General features: G+C 37.4%; 1 protein-coding gene across 2 annotated transcripts in view; it reads left to right on the top strand.

Annotated features, from left to right (window-relative positions):
* Positions 1-20,765, top strand: part of COG5 (component of oligomeric golgi complex 5) — a 393,705-nt gene that overhangs the window by 281,237 nt on the left and 91,703 nt on the right. For both annotated transcript variants that reach the window (XM_090287339.1, XM_090287341.1), the window contains exon 12: positions 16,091-16,295. In XM_090287339.1, coding sequence (XP_090143465.1) covers positions 16,091-16,295 — 205 coding nt within the window. The remainder of the gene's footprint in view (positions 1-16,090; positions 16,296-20,765) is intronic.

Here is a 20,765-nt window from a genome sequence, read left to right as displayed (position 1 = left end):
AAGTCCTTGCTGCTCATCATTTTGAATATTTCCTGCCAGTCCCTTCTTGCCTGCAAAGTTTCTTTTGAGAAATCAGCCGGCAGTCTTATAGGAACTCCTTTGTAGGTAATTCTCCTCTTCTCTCTTGCTGCTTTTAAGCTTCTCTCTTTATCCTTAACCTTTGGCATTTTGATTATGATGTGTCTTGGTGTGGTCCTCTTTGGGTCTAACTTGTTCCCAAACAAGTTCTGTGCTTCCTGGACTTGTATGTCTATTTCCTTCCCCCAATTAGGGAAGTTTTCCTTCATTATTTTTTAACATAAGCTTTCAATTTCTTGCTCTTCCTCTTCTCCTTCTGTCACCCCTATGATGCAGATGTTGGCACATTTAAAGCTATCCCAGAGGTTTCTAAACCTGTCCTCATTTTATTTTTTCCAATTCTTGTTTCCTCACTCTGTACTGGTTGACTGTTTATTTCTTTGTTATGTTCCAATTCATTGGTCTGAACCTTGGTTTCCTTTCTTTCACCTCTAGTTTCGTGTGGATTTTCCTTCATTTTACTTAGTATAGCCTTCATTTCTTTCCTGTCAGGCTCAATTTTTTTCTCTCAAGTCTGTGAACATCTTTAATGCCAGAACTTTGAACTCTGCATCTGTTAGATTCACTATCTCCTCATTACTTAGTTCTGTCACTGGAACCTTGATCTGCCCCTGCTTTTGGACTGTGTTTCTCTGTCTCCTCATCCTGACAGTTTCCTGTGTTTGCTTCTGTGTTGTAAGTAGAGCTGTCTCACTTGTTACATTGTAAAGGGGTGGAGCCTTAGGTATTCGCCAGTGCTGGTGACCCATTTCACCATGCAGTGGCACTGTGTGTGTGGGAGGGGTCTGAGAGGGAATAGTGTCACTTGCTCCGTGCTCACCCCTTTTCCAGGCACTTCTCCACCTTCCCATACTAAATAAGGTGCCTCCTTCGGGAGACGGCCAGTTTCTTCCTCTGCCCCAACCCCCATTGGCTTTCACAGTCAGAAGCAATGTGGCTCTATTCCCCTCCCCCCTCCCCCCCATACTGGAACTGTGGGCTGTATGGTCTAGCCTGGGGCTGGGGTAGCTTCCCCAGTTTAAAATATATGATTGCACTTTTAGTCGCAGCTTCAGTTGCGGTGCTGCTAGCCTCACCGCTAACCGCGCCTCTAGCCTTGCTGCCAGCCGTGCTGCCTGCTGCTGCCACCAGGCACTGCTCCTGCAGCTGCTTCCACTGTTCAGCACCTCATTCTCTGTCCTGGCTCTGCCCCTTCTACCTTTCTGGTTGAATATTTCTTCTTTATTTCTTTGCTGAACACCCCAGTCATTTCGATTTTCTCGATTTTCTGGTTTTGGGTTTTTTTTTTTAAATTTTGAAGTGGTTGTAAATTCCTTCTTAGTTCTGATGGAGACGGAGCATGTCCATTTATGCCTCCATCTTCGCTGGTGTTATACCAATTTAAATTCCCATTGACAGTATATGAGAGTTCCAGTTGTTTCATATCCTTGTCAACACTTGGTGTTTTCTGTTTCAGTTATTCTGGTGGACATTTAGTCAAATCACATTGTAGTTTTAATTTTTTGTGTGACTATAATGATGTTTATTTTTCTGTATGTTCTGTTGGACATTTGGATATGCTCCTTTACAAAGTGTCTATTTGTTTTCTATAGAATTGTCTGTTATATTGAGTTATTGGATATTACTTACATATTCCGAAGTATTCTGTTGAATTCTCTTATCTCCCTTTGGTACTCTAGTTGTACATAGACTTAGTCTCTCTCTGATTCTCCCTTTTCTTAGGCATGCTTTTCCTAGGCTTTTTCTTTTAAATCCTCTCCCAAGAACATGCTTTTTGATTTTATAGAGAGGTGAAGGGAGAGGCGGGGAGAGAGAGAAAACATTGATGTGAGAGAAACATCAATCAGCTGCATTTCGCACATGACCTGATCAGCAACTGAACCCACAACCTTATATGTGCCTTGTTGGGGAATGGACCCTGCCCACGACCATTTGGTGCACAGGATGCTGCTCCCACCAACTGAGCCATGATAGCCAGGGCCTCCCGGGGTTTTAATTAAGAAGTCAGAAGGGCTTTCTCTTCTGAGCCCTAAAGTACTGAGGTTGATCTAGCTGTGACAGCCACAGGTTTCCAGACGAGCTCTTTAGCCTCCCACCTCATGAAATTGCAGAATCTTGTGAATGTCTTCATGGAAAGAAAAACCTGCCTGTGCTTGTAGCGTATTCTCTCCACCAAGCTGGTTCTTGTTTCCTAAGATATGTTTCCAAAAATATGAAGGATATTTTGCATCTGCTCTTGCAGCTTTACTTGCACCTCCAGAAGTAAAATAAATCTTCCATGGGAGACCTGGTTTGAGACATCTTTGAGTTTCAAAATTTTCCATCCAATCCCATGAACCACTAAAAGCTTTGCTAGTTTCTCTCTTCTCTAGCAGAGGTTTTCTGCTTGGGCCAGCTTTAATTTTTAAACATTTATTACAATGGGAGCACTGGTCTGCCTGTGCTCTTCTTCCCACATTACTCTCAGGATACATTCCAAACCTAACTTTTCTGATCTTTTCCTATCTCTTCCGCATTCATTTTTTTACCCTAATTTTTCATCTCTGTACTTGAGCTTTAGTTGTTTTTTTTTTTAAGTATATTGTATTGATTATGTTGTTAGAGTAGTCCCATTTTTTTTCCCTTTTGCTCCCCTCTGCCCAGTACCCGCCTTCCCTTCAGCAATCCCACCCCACCCCCCTCAGTTCATGTCCATGGGTCGTGCATATAAGTTCTTTGGCTTCACCCTTTCCTATATTATTCTTAATATCCCCTGTCTATTTGGTACCAACTGATTATGCTTCTTACACCCTGGACCATTTCCCCATTTCTCCCTCTCCCCCCTCCCAGCTGATGACCCTCCAGATGATCCCAATACCTATAATTCAGTTCCTATTCTGGTTTGCTTAGTTGGATTTTGTTTTTATTTTTTAGATTCAGTTGTTGAATGTTGTGAGTTAGTTGTCATTTTAGTGTTCATAGTTCTGATTTTTTTTCTTAAGTAAGTCCCTTTGACATTTCATATAATAATGGCTTGATGATGATGAGCTCCTTTAGCTTTTCCTTTTCTGGGAAGCACTTCATCTGCATTTCCATTCCAAATGACAGCTTTGCTGGATAGAGTAATCCTGGTTGCAGGTTGCCTTTCATCACATTGAATATTGCTTGCCAGTCCCTTCCTGCCTGCAAAGTGTCCTCTGAGAAATCAGCTGATAGTCCTATTGGCACACCCCTGTAGGCAACTCTCCGCCTCTCTTGCTGCCCCCAGGACTCTCTTTTATCTTTCACCTTGGGCATCTCAATCGTGATGCATCCTGGTATGGTCCCCTCTGGGTCCAGCTTGCCCAGGACCCTCCGTGCTTTCTGGACCTGTGTGTCCGTCTCGTTCGGAAAATTTGAGATATTTTCTCATTTTTTTCAATTCTTGCTTTCTCATTCTGCACTGGGTGACTGTTTTTTTCTTCCTTATGTTCCAAATCATTGATTTGAACCCCGGTTTTCTTCCCTTCACCATTGGTTTTGTGTGGATTTTCCTTCGTTTCACTTAACATAGCCTTCACTTCTTCTCTTATGCGTTTGTCGTACTCAAGCATATCTGTCAAGCCTGTGAGCATCTTTATCACCAGTGTTTTGAATTCTGTGTCTGTTAGGTTGGCTATCTTCTCATCTGTTAGGTTGGCTATCTTCTTGTTGCTTAGTTCTCCTACTGGAACCTTGACCCATTTCCCTTTTTGGGCCATACTTCTCTGTCTCCTCATTCTGACAGGCTCCTGTGTGTGTTTGCCTCCGCGTCCCAGGTAGAACTGTCACTCATGTTAAGTTGTAAGGGGCAGAGCCTTAGGGATTCGTCAGTATAGGGCAACCTGTTTCAACACGTTTTGGCGCTGTATGTGGGGGAGGGGTCTAAGAGGGAACAATGCCGCCAGCCCAGCACTCGCCCCTTTACAGGCACCTCTCCAACTTCCGCACCGGACTGGCACCCCTCTAGCTGCGCCCTGGCCGTCGTTCCCAGAGTGGGTGGGTTTGTGGATGTTCTAGGACCGTGGGGGCCCTTTAAACAAGTGGACTCTGCTGAGAGACTGGCAGTTTCTGCTTCAACCCCAACCCCCATTGGTCTGCACAGTCAGAAGCAATGAAGCTTGATTTTCCCTGGTGCTGGGACCATGAGCTGCAGGGTCCAGTGAGGAGCTGGGAGCGCTCCCCAGGTGTCCCTCCTGAGTTTTTAAAATATGTGACTGCGCTTTCCGCCGGCCCGCCTCTGCTGCTGCCACTGCCACCACCACACTGTGTCCTCTCTGCCCCATCGCCACCTCTCCTACCTGTCTGGATGAGTATTTCTTCTTTATATCTTTGTTTGCTGGACTTCCATGTAATTTGATTTTCTGGAACTTCTGGTTGTTTCTAGTTTTGACGTAGCTGTATTCCTTCTTAGTTGTAAAGGGAGACACAGCGTGTCTGTCTACGCCTCCATCTTGGCCGGAAGTCCGATCTTTAGTTCTTGAATGAATCACCCTCTATCTTCTCAGTATTTAAAATACATCAAACACATATTTTTATCCTTTCCTTCATCTGGATAACTTAGACTCATTTTTCGAGTCTCAGTTTAGAAATGAACTGTTTCAGACACCTCCATCCCCGTATATTCAAATGTGGGTATGACATCCTCTATATGCTCCCATAAAACTTTTGTATCTCCCCAATTTAGGACTTACCTCGCTGCATTGTAATGGCTCACCTCCTTGATCATCCGTATTTCCCACTTACCTGCAGATAAAGCTACTCTGTGTGACCTGGTTCCATATTATATTCCTATCACATTACACTGTGTACAGTGCTCAATATATAATAGACATTCTGTTGAACTGAATCCCAAAGTGTTAAATTAATATTTAAAGGCTAGAATTAGGAGGAAGTCTGAGAAGAAAACAAACTGTAAAAATAAAATATTTTCCATTTAAAAAATTAGTAATTACTTAAAAGCTAAATAAGACCCTAATATGAAGTACTCTTAGAAAACAACAATAGCTCTGGCCAATTAGCTTAGTTGGTTAGACCATCACCCTGATAACACCAAGGCTAAGGGTTCAATTTCTGTTTAGGGCACATATGAGACCAATGAAAACATAAATAAGTGAAACAACAAATCAATATTTCTCTGTCAGTGTCTTTCTCAAATCAATGATTAAAAATTAAAAAAGAAAACTATATATATAATAAACAGGGACATGAAATGATGATGCAAAAATATTAGGGTGATTATCATAAGATAATAGGATATCAAATAATTTTTACTTTTTTCTTTATACCTTTATTTGATTCTTTATGATGAGAATTTCATGTCATCAACTATAAAATATGAAACAATTTTCATTGAGATAAAAGAAGAAAGCAAACATAAGACTTAAGAAATACTCCATGAAGATTTGTTGAATGGACAGATGAATGGATCCAGTAATTATAGAAATGAATAAAGTGCTCAGAAAATGAAGAGTAGAGTGAGATAAAGTAAAAATCTCCAGTGTTTCTCACATATCAAGGTAAATTTCAAATGGATTAAAGAATTAAATGTACCAATAGTCAGCAGGGATTTCTGCTTTCACCACTCTTATTCAACAGAGTACGGGAAGCTCTAGCCACAGCAATTATACAAAAAAAGAAATAAATGGCATCCAAATTGGAAAGGAGGAAGTAATACTGACATTATTTGCAGATGACATTATTCTGTATATAGAAAATCCTAAAGGCTCCACCAAAAAACTACTAGAACTGATCAATGAATTTAGTAAAGTAGCAGGATACAAAATTATCATTCAGAAATCAGTGGCATTTCTATACAACAATAATGAATTATCAGTAAGGGAAACTAAGAAAACAGTCCCATTTATAATTACAACAACAACTACAAAAAAGGTACCTAGGAATAATAAATTTAATCAAGGATGTAAAATACTTCTACTCAAAAAATTATAAGATACTGAAAAAGAAAGAAATTGAATAAGACACAAATAAATGGAAGCATATATTGTGTTCATGGATAGGAAGAATTAACATCATTAAAAATATTCATACTATCCAAAGCAACCTATAGATTCAACGGAATTCCTATAAAAATTCCAATGTCATATTTCACAGAACTAGAACAAATATCCAAAAAATATATATAGAACCACAAAGTATCCCAAATAGCCTCAACAATCTTGAGAAAGAACAAAATTGGAGGTATCATACTACCTGATATGAAACTATACTACAAGTCCATAGTAATCAAAACAGCATGGTATTGCATAAAACACAGAAATATAGATCAGTGGAACAGAGTCCAGAAGTAAACCCACACCTTCATTGTCAATTAATTGACAAAGGAGACAAGAACATACAATGGGGTAAATATAACCTATTCAATAAATGGTGTTGGGAAAATTGGATAGATACATGCAAAAAAATGAAACTAGACCATCAACTTATTACATCACACAAAAGAGTAACCTCAAAATGGATTAAAGACTTAAATGTAAAACTCAAAATCATAAAACTCTTAGAGGAAAACTATAGGCAGTAAAATCTCAGATATTTTGTAGCAATATTTTTTTCTGATATATCTCCTTGGGCAAGGGAAATGAAATTAAAAAATAAATGAAACTACATCAAACTAAAAATTTTTACACAGCATAGGAAACCATCAACATAATAAAAGACTATCTACTGAATGGGGGACCATATTTGCCAATGATATATCCAAAATTTATAGAGAACTCAAACACCTCAACACCAAACAAACAACAAAGAAACAATCCAATTAAAACATGGGCAAAGGACCTGAATAAACACTTCTCCAAAGAGGGCATACAGGTGGCCAACTGACATGAAAAAATTCTTAACATCACTAACTATCAGAGAAATGCAAATTAAGACCTCAATGAGATGTCACTTTACACCTGTTAGAATGGCCATCATTAATAAATCAACAAGCAAGTGTTGGTAAGGATGAGGGGAAAAGGGAAGCCTGGTGCATTGTTGGCCAAATGCAGATTGGTGCAGCCACTGTGGAAAACATTATGGAGTTCCCTCAGAGAATTAAAAATGGAACTGCCTTATGACCCAGCAATTCCACTTCTGGAGATATATCCACAGAAACCTGAAACACTAATTTGAAAGAATATATGTACCCCTTTGTTCGTTGCAGGACTATTTCCAATAGCCAAGATTTGGAAGCAGCCAAAGTGCTCATCAGTACATGAGTGGACAAAAAACTCTGGTATATTTGCACAATGAAATACTACTCAGCCATAAAAATGGAGGAAATCTTACATTTTGCTACAGAATGGATGGACGTACAGTGTATTATGCTAAGTGAAATTAGTCAATCAGAGAAAGAGAAATAACAAATGATTTCACTTATAACTCATATGTAGAATCTAACGAACAAAATAAACAGGATAGAAACAGACTCACAGATATAGAAAACAGACTGACAGTTGTTGGGGAAGGGTAAGATTGAGTGACTGGTTTGTGAAATAGGTGAAGGGATTAAGCAAAGAAACTTATAAAAGAGAATTAAATGCAAAATATGAAACCATTCAAGTACTAGATTTAAACATAAGTGAGTAAGCTAAGAATTGGGAAAGCTTCTTTAACTGGTTTATTGTCCAGAATCAATGAATGAAAGATTGGTGATTGTTTATATTAAAATTTTTACATGGCAAGAAAAGCATAAGTAAAATACAAAGACAAATGACAAACTAGAAAATCACTTATATCTTGCACCAAAGAAAAGGAGTTAGTATCCTTCATGTATAAAAAACAAGAGAAGAAAAAGGCCAACAACCTTAAAGAAAAGATGTAGATATCTCTTTAAGTATTTGAAAAGATGCTCAAAGTCACCCTTAAATAGAGAAATGAAAAATAAAAGTACACAGAGACCCCTATTTCTTTTCTATAAAATTAGCAAAAACTGAAAAAAGTTTCATAACGCTGTTGGCATGTCCCAGGGATATGGGGAAACAGTCACTCTCACACATAGTTAAGTAGCATACAAACCTTTTGAAGAGGAGTTTGTGAATATCTAACAAAATTATATAGGCATTTACTTTTTTATTCAGCAGTTATGCGTCTAAGGATTTATTCCATAGATGCACTAGCAAAAATATGAAAAGACATATTTAGAAGGCTACTCACTAGAAACAGTCAAATGTTCACCACTAGGAGATTAAACTATGGTGTATCCATAGAATGGAATGCCATGCAGCTATAAAAAGGAATGAGAAATTTAACAAAAAAGGAACAAGGAATATCTTTATATGCTACTATAGAGCAATCTTGAAGATTATATTAAGTTTAAAAAAGAAAATGGAGAAATGTGTACAGTGTGCTGTTGTGTACCTAGGAGAGAGTGTAGTATCCATACGTATATGTTTTTTATTATATTTTTAAGAAATGGGAGGATAAACCCTAAAATCCAGAAGAAATGGTCACCAATAGTTGGGGAGGGTGTGTGTGAAGAATACATTAGAGAGACCAGGGATAAAAATCTACTTTTATTCTTTAAATATAGTTTGTTGAGTAGATTTAACTTGGAAGTCATAAATATTTTATATAGTCATAAAAGAAGAAATTACTAAAAATCAAAAGTAAAATGGCAAATCTTAATGTAAGTATGTGTCCAGTTGGTGGCATAATCAAATAGAGAGGAACTTCTTCATTTGGCTTTTTGCTTATTTAACTACTTTACTTTTTAAAAACACAGTAATTTCTTTTTGTAGCCCTACTGGGGTATATGTCAAGGACAAGATCTTCCAAAAACCCCATGAACTCTTTTCAATAATCATGTTATTAATGATATTATTATTATTCTCAAACTGCTGTGTATGTGACATGGGATAAAGTAAATGAATAATTATGTTGGTATCATAATGAATCGGGATTTTCATCATGGGAGGAAGAAAGTTGAAAATATTTGAAATCATCTGAGTATGTATTTTTTTCTTGAAAAATATGTAATTTGATTTACATACATTTTATATCCCTGTCCACTGAAAAGGCCTAGAAATAGTGACCATTTCAACAGTACTAAACAACTCTAACACGCATGTTTTGTTTTTTAATATGATTTCCCATTAAAAGAAACAAGGGTTCCTTAAAGAAATGACTGATTCTGAGTCTGAGGCAAGAAATGTGCAGAACGGTTCTGTAACCGCATGTACTAAAAAAGCAAGGAAGATACCAACGACTATTAGGATTGTATTAAAAGGACACAGGAAGCAATTTGAGTAGATAACTACAAAAGATGGGATAAGTTTAGCATCAGTAGTATAACAATCACAAGGGATTGAAATCAATAAAATACGTCTAGATCCCTGAGCTCATAATGAAATACTTAGTGGTTACCCTTGATGATACATGGAACTTACTCCTTACTTTGAAAAATGGTAAATAAAGGAAAAAATCAAACATTTTTATGTCTTTCCTATATAAATGATATCTCAAAGAAACTAAATAATCAATGGCAGAAGTATCTATTTATAAAAGTGTCACCTAGAATAAATGCACAAAGAATGTTAAAACATCTTTAGTTTGAAATCTCCTAGTGGATCTAGTCAATGATTATTAATGACTGCTAATTTAAAAAACACAAACAATACACAAGTTCAGACACTACATATTCAGTAGTCTTGTCAGAAATTATAAAACCAGGAATCTGATCAAACCTCTTATCTATCGCAGTGGCAGCATAGTTGGTTAGAGCGTTGTCCTGATACACCAAGGTTGTGGGTTTGATCCCCAGTCAAGGCACATATAAGAGTTAACCAATGAATATACAAATAAGCGGAACAAAAAAGTGCTCTTTCTCTCTCTCCCGCTCTCTCTCTCTCTCTCTCTCTCTCTCTCTCTCTCTCTCTTTCTCCCTCTCTCTGTCCACCCCCTCCCTCTCTCATAAATATAGAATCACTTGGAACGTGTTTTAAAATCCCAAAGCCTTGGTTGCAATTATATTAAAGTCTCTGAGGGTTAGACCTAAGCATCAGGATTTTTTTAAAGCTCCCAAAGCTGTTTTAATGTGCAGCCAAGGTTGAAATGCACTATTTTAGATCCATCTGATAATTTACAGGAAATACAGGGATCAGATGGGTACAGTCAGCAAAATCTAGATCGTGGGAAACTAGGATATATGACCCAGTTTCTCAAAGAATTAAAAGGAATAAAAAGAAACTGTAAATCAAGCTCAATGAAATATCTACTAATTATAATATGTGGACTATTTATGGATACTAAATGAAATAAGCCATAAAAAAACATAAGTCAATCAGGCAAATGTGAGCATTGTTATTGTAAGGGGTGATAAAAGCGCTGTTTGTTTGTCTTTTGAATAGTCTTTACTTATTAGAGATACATGCTGAAATATTATGGATGAAATTATAACCACTGAACCAACTCAAACTTGTCCTATCCTGTTTCTAACAAGATACTAAGTTAGCTTTTCAAAGACAACAGACCAAAAGCACAAGTTATGCAGCTAAAGCAGGTGCAGAGGTGAGCATTTTTACCTCCACTTACACCTGGAACCAAAGTCTGTCTTCCTTACACAGAACCCAATGATCAGGGCATTACCAGAACTTGAACGCAGGAACCCTTTCAGAAGCAACTGTCTAGAAAGATCTGGTGTTGAAGCCCTAAGCTTACCATATCTTGCCACAAATGGTGAAATTCCAAAGCTCTTCCAATGAAACCTGTCCCACCAGCACTTCTCCATACCAATTCTCTTCGTCCTTCCCTAACTCCTTAAATTCCACTGCAAACTCTTGACTGGGGAGACAGATTTGAGTTTTGCCTATCTCTTTGCCTTTCAGCAAAGCAAGAAAGCTTTGTCTTTTCTTAAAAGCCAATGTCATAGTATTGACTTCTGTGTGTGTCAAGCAGCAAGCCCTTGCTCCATAACAAAATGTATTAATGTCTGTGATTTGTTCCAAAAGAGCTGGTAGTGCCCTGGCCAAGTGACTCAGTTGGTTGGAAGTCTTACCACAAACCAAAAGGTCATGGGTTCAATTCCCTGTCGAGGCACCTGCCTGGGTTGCGGGTTTGGTCCCTGGTTGGGGTGCATGCAGAAGGCAACCAATCACTGTCCCTCTCTCACATCAGTGTTTCTTTCCCTCTCTTTGCCTCTCTCTAAAAATAAATAAACAGCATCTTTATTTAAAAAAGAAAATAACTATTTGCTTAATTTCTACTATTTCAGGCACTGTGCTGAGTATCAAATATACATTGAAGAAAACAAGCATTGTTCTTGTTCCTAATGGAGTTTACAATCAAGTAGGGAAAACAGTCTTTAGACAAATATAATTAGAAATTGTGGTGAATGCCAAGAAGGAAAAGAACAGATTGTTTATGAGAGAGTAACCAAAGGAGTATTGTTTGGCTAGCCTGCCAAATTTTGCTGAATGTTGTCATAAGACATAAGACTCCTGAGTCAGAGCAAAAGGACATTATTACTCATAGCACAGCAAGCAGCATGAGCCTCAAAATATTGTTGGTACCCTATGCCTCCAAGTCTCGTTGGGAGACAGAATATGTGCCCAAGTGGGTGCTGGCATGCATACTGTGAGTTCCTGTCACAAGTGAGAATCTACCACTTTTGTAGTAAGCAGTAAGCAGGCTTGCTCTTTGTGTGCGGGGAGAAGTTACCTCATCTCTCAAAATTGCTTGCTACAGACATGAGCCTGATAAATGGCCTGGATAAAGAGCAACCAGGCCCCACTTTTCCCCATTATTAGCGTACCTTGCAGAAATATGTAGGGACACTCAGGGCTTTGGTGGATTGCTTCTAAATCAGGGGAGGCAGAATTTCAAAGAAGTCCTCTCAGACATTAAAAACAAAACAAGAGCAACAACAACAACAAAAACAGCTTTACCCTGACCAGGTAGCTCAGTTAGTTAGAGTATCATCCTGATACATCATGGTTGCAGGTTCAGTCCCCAGTCTGGGTACCTACAAGAATCAACCAGTGAATGCATAAAAGTGCAAGTGGAAAAACAAGGCGATGTTCTCTCTCTCTCTCTCTCCCTTCCCCTCCCCCCCAAATCAATAAATTTTTTAAAAAGGTAAAACAGCTTTACTAGGATATAATTGGCATACAATAAACTGAACTTGTTTAAAGTCTACAATTTGGTACATTTTGACATATATATGCACACCTATGAAATCATCACAGTAGTCAAGATCAATGAACACAAAAGTTACCTTCATACTCCTTTGTAATTCCTCTCCCTTCCATCTCCTTTATCCTTCCCCAGGCTAACGCTGATCTGATTTGTATCACTATGTATTGGTTTACACTTTCTAGAACTTTGTACAAACTAAAGGACACAGATAGCATGCATTATGTATTCTTATTTGTCTTGCATGCAGTATGATTATAGTCAATATTTTGATTCATCCACATTGTAGTCTGTTCTTATTGCTGCATATAGTATTCCATTGTCCCAGAGTTTGTTTTTACATTCACCTATTGTTGGACATTTGGGTTACTTCTAATTTTTGGTAATTACAAATAAAGGTGCTTTGAATATTCACATATGGACATATACTTTTATTTCTATTGGATAAATATCTAGAATAAGAATGGTTTGACCATATGGTAGGTATATAATTAACATTTTAAGAAATGCCAGACTCTTTTGCAAAATGATTATAAATTTTTTCTTTCCACCAATAGTATATGAGAATTCTAGTTTTTCTATCCTCACCAACATTTGATTTTTTTTTTTTTTAATTTAGCCACTCTAACAGGTATATAGTCATATCTAATTGTGGCTTAAATTGCATTTTGCTAATGATTAAAGGTATCGACTATTTTTAATATGTTTATTTGCCATCCATATACCTTCTTTGATAAAAGTTCCACTTTAAAAATCACGTTGTTGTCCTGTTGTTGAGATTTATATATTAAATGTTAAAGAACATTTATATGTTCTTTATATATTAGGTACAAATCATTTATCAGATATATGGAAATTTTATTTTCCTTCTTTCTTATTTTGGGACAAAAGCATTAAGCCTTGTTAGTTATCACATTAGCTGTAGGGTTTTTTGTAGATGCCTTTTATCAGGTTGAGAACATTCCCTTCTGTTCCTAGTAGATTGAGAGTTTTTAGTGGGAATTAACTTTTTATTTTACCAAACACTTTTTCTGCATCTGTTTATATGATCATATCCTTCTCATCTTTGTTACTACAGTGGGTCACATTGATTAATATTAAAATGTGAAACCAACCATGAATTCTTAGGGTAACCCGCCTTGGTCATAATGTATTATTCTTTTTTTATATTCTTGGACTAGATATGCTGAATTTTTGCATCTACATTCATGAAGGATATTATTCTTTTGTTTATTTGTTTTCCTGTTATGTTTTTGGTTTTGTAATCAGGGTAATGTCATTCGCATAAAAAAGTTGGCAATTGGTATTATTTTTTCCTTAAATTGTTTGATAGAATTTACCACTAACGTTATCTGGGCCTGTGTATTTTCATTGTGAAAAGGTTTTTAACTAAGAAGTTCAATAGATAATAAGGCTGTTCTATGTATCTATTTCTTAACTGAGGTTTAGTAATTTGTGTCTCTTAGGAAATGTGTACATTTCATGGAAGTTGTCCGATTTATTGTTATAAGGTTGTTCATAACTCCTTTCTGATCCTCTTAACATCTGCAGAGTATGCTGTGAGGGGATCTCTCTCATTCCTAATATAGCTAATTTGTTTCCTCTCTGCTTTCCTAACCAATCTGTCTACAAGTTTGTCAATTTTACTCATTTTCTCTAAGAACCAGTTTTTGGTTTCAGTGTTTTTATTCTTTCTCTGTTCTGTTTTATTGATATCTGTATAGATATTTATTTTATTTCTTATGTCTATGTTGAGTTATATGCTTCTCCCTTCTTGCCTGCAGTTTCTTTTGAGAAATCAGCTGATCGTCTTATTGGGACCCCTTTGTACGTAATTCTCTTCTTCTCTCTTGCTGCTTTTAAGATTCTCTCTTTATCCTTAATTTTTGACATTTTGATTATAATGTGTCTAGGGTGTGGTTATCCCTGGGTCCAATTTTTTTGGAACTCTCTGTGCTTCCTGGACCTGTAAGTCTATTTCCTTCCCTAGGTTAGGGAAGTTCTTTTTTTTTTTTTTTTTTATCACTGTGCGGTTGCCCCTCACGTGCCCCCAACTGGGGACCTGATGTGCAACCAGGAAGTTCTGCTTCATTATTTTTTCACATAATTTTTCAATTTCTAGTTCTTCTGCACCTTCTGGCAACCCTATGATTCAGAGGTTGGCCCACTTATAGCTGTCTGATAAATTTCTGAGCCTCTCTTCATTTTCCTCACTTTTGTTTCCTCTTTCTGCCTAGTTGACTGTTTATTCCTTCCCTGTGTTCCATTTGTTGATTTGATCCCTGGTTTTCTTTCTCTCACTACTAGTTTCATATGGGTTTTCATTCATTTCAGCAGGATTAGCCTTCATTCTTTCCCCATCTTGTTTAAGATCTGCTGTCAGGTCTGTAAGCATTCATATAACCAAAGCTCAGAATTGTGCCTCAGAAAGATTTCCTATCTGCTGCTTCATTAGATTAGATATTTGCTGTCTGGTCAGCTGCATCACTGGGATCTCTATCATGATCTGTACCATCCTGACAGTTTTGTGTTTACCTTTGCTTCCTGGGTGGGGTCGTCACACCTCCTGTGCTATAAGGGGCAGAGTCCTGTGCGCTCATCACTATGGTGCGAACCTTCTCACCACACTGTGGCATTTTGTGTGGGGGCGGGGATCCAAGTTGGATTCCTGCCATTCACTCTTCGCTGAGAGACCGGTAACCTCCTTTTCCGTCCCCACGTCCTCTGGCCCTCACAGTCTGAAGCAATGGGGTTCTGCCTTCCCTGGGATTGGAATTGCAAGCTGACAGATTTGGTTGGTAGCCGGGGGTGCTCCCCAGGCGCTTCTCACCGCCCCTTAAATACAGGCGTCTGTACTTACCGCTGTCCCACCACTGTTGCCACAGCTACCGCCTCCAGCACAGCTTGACCTCTCTGCCCCGGCTTCGCCCTTCCTACCCATCTGGATGAGCACCACTTCTTTGTAACTTCATATGTTGGACTTCCATGTAGCTTTATTTTCTGGAACTTCTGTTATTTCTGGTTTTGCGGTACTTTTATTCCTTCTTAGTTGTGGAGGGAGACAGAGCGTGTCAGTCTAGGCCTCTATCTTGGCCGGAAGTCCCTTTTTAATGTTCTTAAGATGGAAGCTGAGGTCATTGATTTGAGGCTTGTCTTCTTTTCAAACGTAGGTGCTTATATAAATTTCTCCCAAGTACTCCTTTAGTGAAATTCAACAAGTTTTCATATGTTGTGTTTTAATTTCCATTAAGTATAAAATGCGTGCTAATTTCCCTTTTGGTTTCCTTTATGAACAAACAACATGAGTTATTTATTTAAAAGCATGTTTTTAGTTCCAAATATTTAGTTCCAAAGATATCTGTTACTGATTTCTAATTCCAAACTATTCTGGGTTAGAGAACATACTCTGTATGACTTGAAACCTTCTAAATCTATTCAGTCTTTTTTTTGGCATCAAAAATTATCTATCTGGGTAAATGATTCATGTACACTTGAAAATATATATACTTTGCTGTTGTGGATGTCAGTTAAGTAAATTGTGTGTGATGTTTAGGTTTTCTATATGCATACTAATTTTCTGTGTACTTGCTTTATCAATCATTGGGAAATTGAAACCTTCAACTATAATTTTTAATTTGCTTATTTCTTTATAGATTACATTTCATAACATGTGGTCCACAAATGTATCAAATTCAAAGAATAGTCTGGGTGGAAATTGACCAGTACTCTCATTTTTTTAAATGGCCTCATTAGAATATCTCTTTGATTTGTCCTATATTGTAGGCTATTTGTCCCATCATCTTAATACACAAAAGAAACTTCTGCTTGCTACATTTTATTGTTTTATCATTTATCTAATGAATGTTATTGTTTTGCTTGGCAGCTTCTATGTTTTTGAAACAAGCATTTGAAGGAGAATACCCTAAATTACTGCGTCTTTTTAATGACTTATGGAAGCGTCTTCAACAGTACAGCCAAAATATTCAAGGGAAATTTAATGCAAGTGGAACGACAGACCTCTATGTTGATTTACAACACATGGAAGATGATACACAAGACATATTCATACCAAAAAAGCCAGATTATGAGTATGTTTGTTTAATCAAACCTGTTTGTTGACATATTAAGGATTTATCTTAACATAATCTTATGCTAAGATAGGTTCTCTCTCTGGTAGGGCAGAAACTGAATATACTCAAACTTAAACCTGAAAAATCTCTTAGATCACTCATATTTAGGAGCCACATTGGAAAACAACATACATCTCAGTAAGTTTAAAGCAGCCAACTTTTCCTTCTATATTGAAAGTCTTACTTTCAAATTTTTATTTGCATACCTAATCAATTGATTTGCACACCTTTCAACACTAGAATTATAGTGAGGAGGCTGATTTAGATAACAGATTGTTATCACCTACCTTGTAAGAAAAATGTTGGGTAGGTTCATGAGTGATATACAAATGTTTGTTTCTCTTTCAGTGTTTTTAAAATACTTAAAGCTGAATTGTGTCCATCACAGTAAGAAGTTCTGACTCGTGAAGTATAAAAAGTAGAAGTTTTGACCAACAAAATAAGTGGAACATGAGTAGGCTAGAATGATAGGATGAGTCTATATATTGTTTTCTTTCTTTCGTTCTTTTTTTGTTCTTTCGTTCTTCCTTTCTTAATTCTTTCCTTCCTTCCTTCCTTCCTTCCTTCCTTCCTTCCTTCCTTCCTTCCTTCCTTCCTTCCTTCTTTTTTCTTTAAGAGTACATTTATTAAAGCTGGGGACAGTGAAGCAAGGAAGGGCTTAGGATAGAAGAACAACAGGAGAGATCCTAGGTGGGACCCCTTTAGCTCACTGAAAAGTCAAGAGAAAAAGGGGCCTTGAAGACATGGGGTTAGCCTGGGATGAGCTGCCACTGCCCATTGCTCCCCTGATTGAAGGTCTTGTGGGGTCCCTTAGAGTTTAGGAGATACAGGCCTGAGAGGGAAGAAAGACATGAGCCTGTTCCCAGGAGGGAGAGGCTATATTGTTTTTTCCTTCAATAACTTTTTATGGAGATTAGATAAGGACTAATGGAAGAGGGACCAAAAGGACTGAACCCATATGTTTTTCTACAAAGATCTAAAAATATATTAGTTTTCAGGGCACATGACTAGGTTGCACGTCAGGTCCCCAGTTGGGGGCTCAAGTGAGAGGCAACCACACAGTGATGTTTCTGTCCCTCTCTTTCTCCTTTCCCCTCTCTCTAAAAATAAATAAATAAACAAAACAAATAATTTAAATATATATATATGTTTTTTCAAAAAGTGTATAAATTCACATATATACTGTCACTCTATTTCTGTTTTAGTTTTTAAAATCCATGTGCTTACACTAAAAAAAGACCTGGAAATATACACAACAAATGGTAAAAATTGTTTATCTCTAGAAGGTAGAATTTTTATTTTGTATTTTCTGCTTTTTAATTCAATAGAGAGAAAAAAATCTATATTTTGACTAGTGGGACATCACTGTCACTTTTTGAAGCCTAAATTCAATGAAGTAGTTGGTGGGGAAGAGAAGCTATGACCCATATCTCAGAACCTCCAAATTCATGAGTTTATAAGGAAACAAATCCAATGGGCTTTAAATATTCTTTTGAGCCCTGGTCAGTGGGGCTCAGTTAGTTGGAGCAGCATCCCAAACACCAAAAGTTATGGAATATAAGGTAAATTGGAGAAAACAAGGCAGGGATTGGATTACATGATAGTTAACAAGATTATTTGCTTTCATGGGGATTAATAACCACCCCCCTCCAGGGTATTCAAAAGTGTTAACCTAGAAAAATGGGAAGGGTTGGCTTAATATCTTTACCTAAAGAAGTTACAGGCCTGGGGAATGGCTACTCACCATGACCAGTCCAGTTAGAAGTTTATGATCAAATTATCCTGTGAGATTACTTTCCATAGAACCCCTTTTTTTAATTCCCAGACCCCTACATCCAACTAGAGGGCTGACTGCCTGGGAGGAGGAGAGCCTCAGCATTTCTCCTCCCGCTCATAGCTGCCTATAATTGAGGCTAAATTCAGGCAAATGAGATCAAGATGTGGGTGCTCCCACTGTGCCCAGGGACCACTCAAGGAGTGGCATCTCTACCTTGTTGTGGTTCCCTGAAATACTAGAGTCTCAATAAACATTCCCCTGGCTTTTTAAATAGAGGTTCCATGCTAGGAAATGCAGGCTTAGGGGACCTCGGCTGCTGTCCCACTCCACCAAGTTCCTCGGGTAAGGTGTTACCTGAGGCTTTTTTTCATAAGACAATTTGATGCTGACTAAAATCTGATGTCTTAAGGACTTCGTGATTATGGAAGGCAGTGGATGGATAGGAAGGAGAATGGGTCATATTAAAGAAATTGAGTTTCTGTACAGTTACACAATGTATGTAAAACAACAATCTAGGAAGCTCAACAAATCCTAAGTAGGATTAACTCAAAAAGACCACCAATAGATAAGTTTTATTCCATATATAACTCATTTAACATTTTTATTTATTTTTTGATATCACTTTCATTATCATGTAAACTTTGAGGACAGAGGATTTTCTAACTGCCTTCACTGTTATATTTCCTGTCCTTGGGAAGTAACTGGCAAATTGTGGAGACTTAATTGTGTTTGTGGGAGGGAAGGAAAGAGGAGAGTAGGGGTGTGGAAAGTTGTTCCCAAGCTTGGAGATCTTAGAGTTGGTATAGATCAAAAGGTTGACTCAGATATGGAGGATCCATAGTAGCACTAAAATAACGGCTAAGTAGACTTCTCACACAGGACAGAAAAAAGTTTAAAAAGTTACCTGTTTTAACATTGTCACCACCAAGGATCTCACAGCATTGGAGAACAGGAAGAGTGTTAGTACTTACAATTCAGTGCAGAAATTTTTGTGGAAGAGGGAAGAAGTAGCTCCTCTGCACCCCCTTCCCCCTTTTCTTCCCTCTTCTTCCTCCTTCCTCCTCCTCCTTTCTTTTTTTCTTCCTTCTTTCTTCACATGTATTGGGTTGACATTGGTTAATAGAATGATATAGGTTTCAGGCATACAATTGTATCATATGTCATCTGTATATTGTGTGTGTGAAGAAGCTTCTTAAGGCTAGTAAATGACAGGAGGAAAAATAAAGAAGACATGGACTTCAATAAAGGATTACTTCTGACAGATTTAGACACTAGCTCTTCACTTTTCCCATTGTGGCCTTTCTGTTTTCATCTGTTATAGAAGTTATAGTTAGGCACTTTACCTGCACATTTTTTTTACTAGAGTGTAAAACATTTTAAATCTGTATCTTCCCAGCACTTAACAAAGGCCTGATATATTGTATTCCTAGTGAATCTGCCAAGTGAAAAACTTCTTGCATGAAAAAGTGTTGAGAGATAACTGTGGAGCCAAGAGCATTCTGACTTCTAGGTCTTGTCAGTTGATCAGAAAGGATGGGAAAGGGGAAAGCCAGGTTTTGTATACATGAAGGAGCAGGTCAGACCTTTTCAAGGTTAGTACTTAGGACGAAAGGGGATTTATTTTTTGTTTTCAAAAAAAAGAAAGAGAGAAAAAGGCAATGGAATGGCAAAAGAAAAAGAGTATTAGGGCTGGCAAAAGGTTCATAAACAGCAGTGATGTGAAACGATATGGAGTTAGCTGTGAGAGTAAGAAAGCAGATGGATATAATGGTTATAGACCCTTGATAGTCATTGTCAAAGGAAAACTCTTAAGACCCAATAATTGAGCTGCTAAATGCAAACACAAATAATTGAAGACATGGAAAGAGTAAGGAGGAAAGAAGTATATAGTAGGTTAAGTTTTGGTTTGTAAAGAATATTGTAAAACAAATTAGCTTAGTATTCCATTTGGGTGTACTTTTTATTTTGTCCTCATTCTTCTTAGTAACATTTTGGCATAGGAAGGCTGATGAAAGCCTAGTCCTGTATGTGTACTTCCCTCTCAGTCAGTGAGCTTTATGGGATATGGCAGCTATGGGTGAAAAGGGGAGTTAGCAGAGAATTTTCAACTGGTGTGCTGCAAGAATTTTTAAAACATGTAATATCTGACTATTTAATCAGGGGCACTGACCTCCTTTACCTTAGATTATCAAATAAAAAATAACAATAGCCAACATAATAATAGCTGTCGGGTGTGAATGCCCTGTCTTGAACTATAAAATATATAGGTCATATAATATATTTGCATCTTACTGGTCATATCACATAATAAGGTTATATCTGATTGGTTAATTCTTGGTACCAGAATTCCTTATATACAAGTATAAATACCTGATCTTTTAAAAAGTCACTTTTGAGCATAAAGGGGAGGTAATTACTATTTTTTTTGTAAAGCAATCAAAATTGTACTTATTTTTTGTCAGATTGGCAAAAAAGGGTTTTTTGGGGTATGCCATAGATTTTTAGTAATTAGTTTATATGTGCCATGAGATGAAAAATGTTGAAAATCACTGAGCTAGTGGAATTGGTCTCTACAGTAGACCTGATACTATATAAAGACAGGATTTGCTAAGGTCTAGCCCCATTAGGATTAAGAAGGTTTTACAGTTATT

The sequence above is a fragment of the Furipterus horrens genome, unplaced genomic scaffold, assembly GCF_987537825.1.
Source record: "Furipterus horrens unplaced genomic scaffold, mFurHor1.1.pri manual_scaffold_9, whole genome shotgun sequence".
Lineage (NCBI taxonomy): Eukaryota > Metazoa > Chordata > Mammalia > Chiroptera > Furipteridae > Furipterus > Furipterus horrens.
The sequence above is the reverse complement of the archived record's forward strand: the minus strand, read 5'-3'. Positions and strand labels throughout refer to the sequence as shown.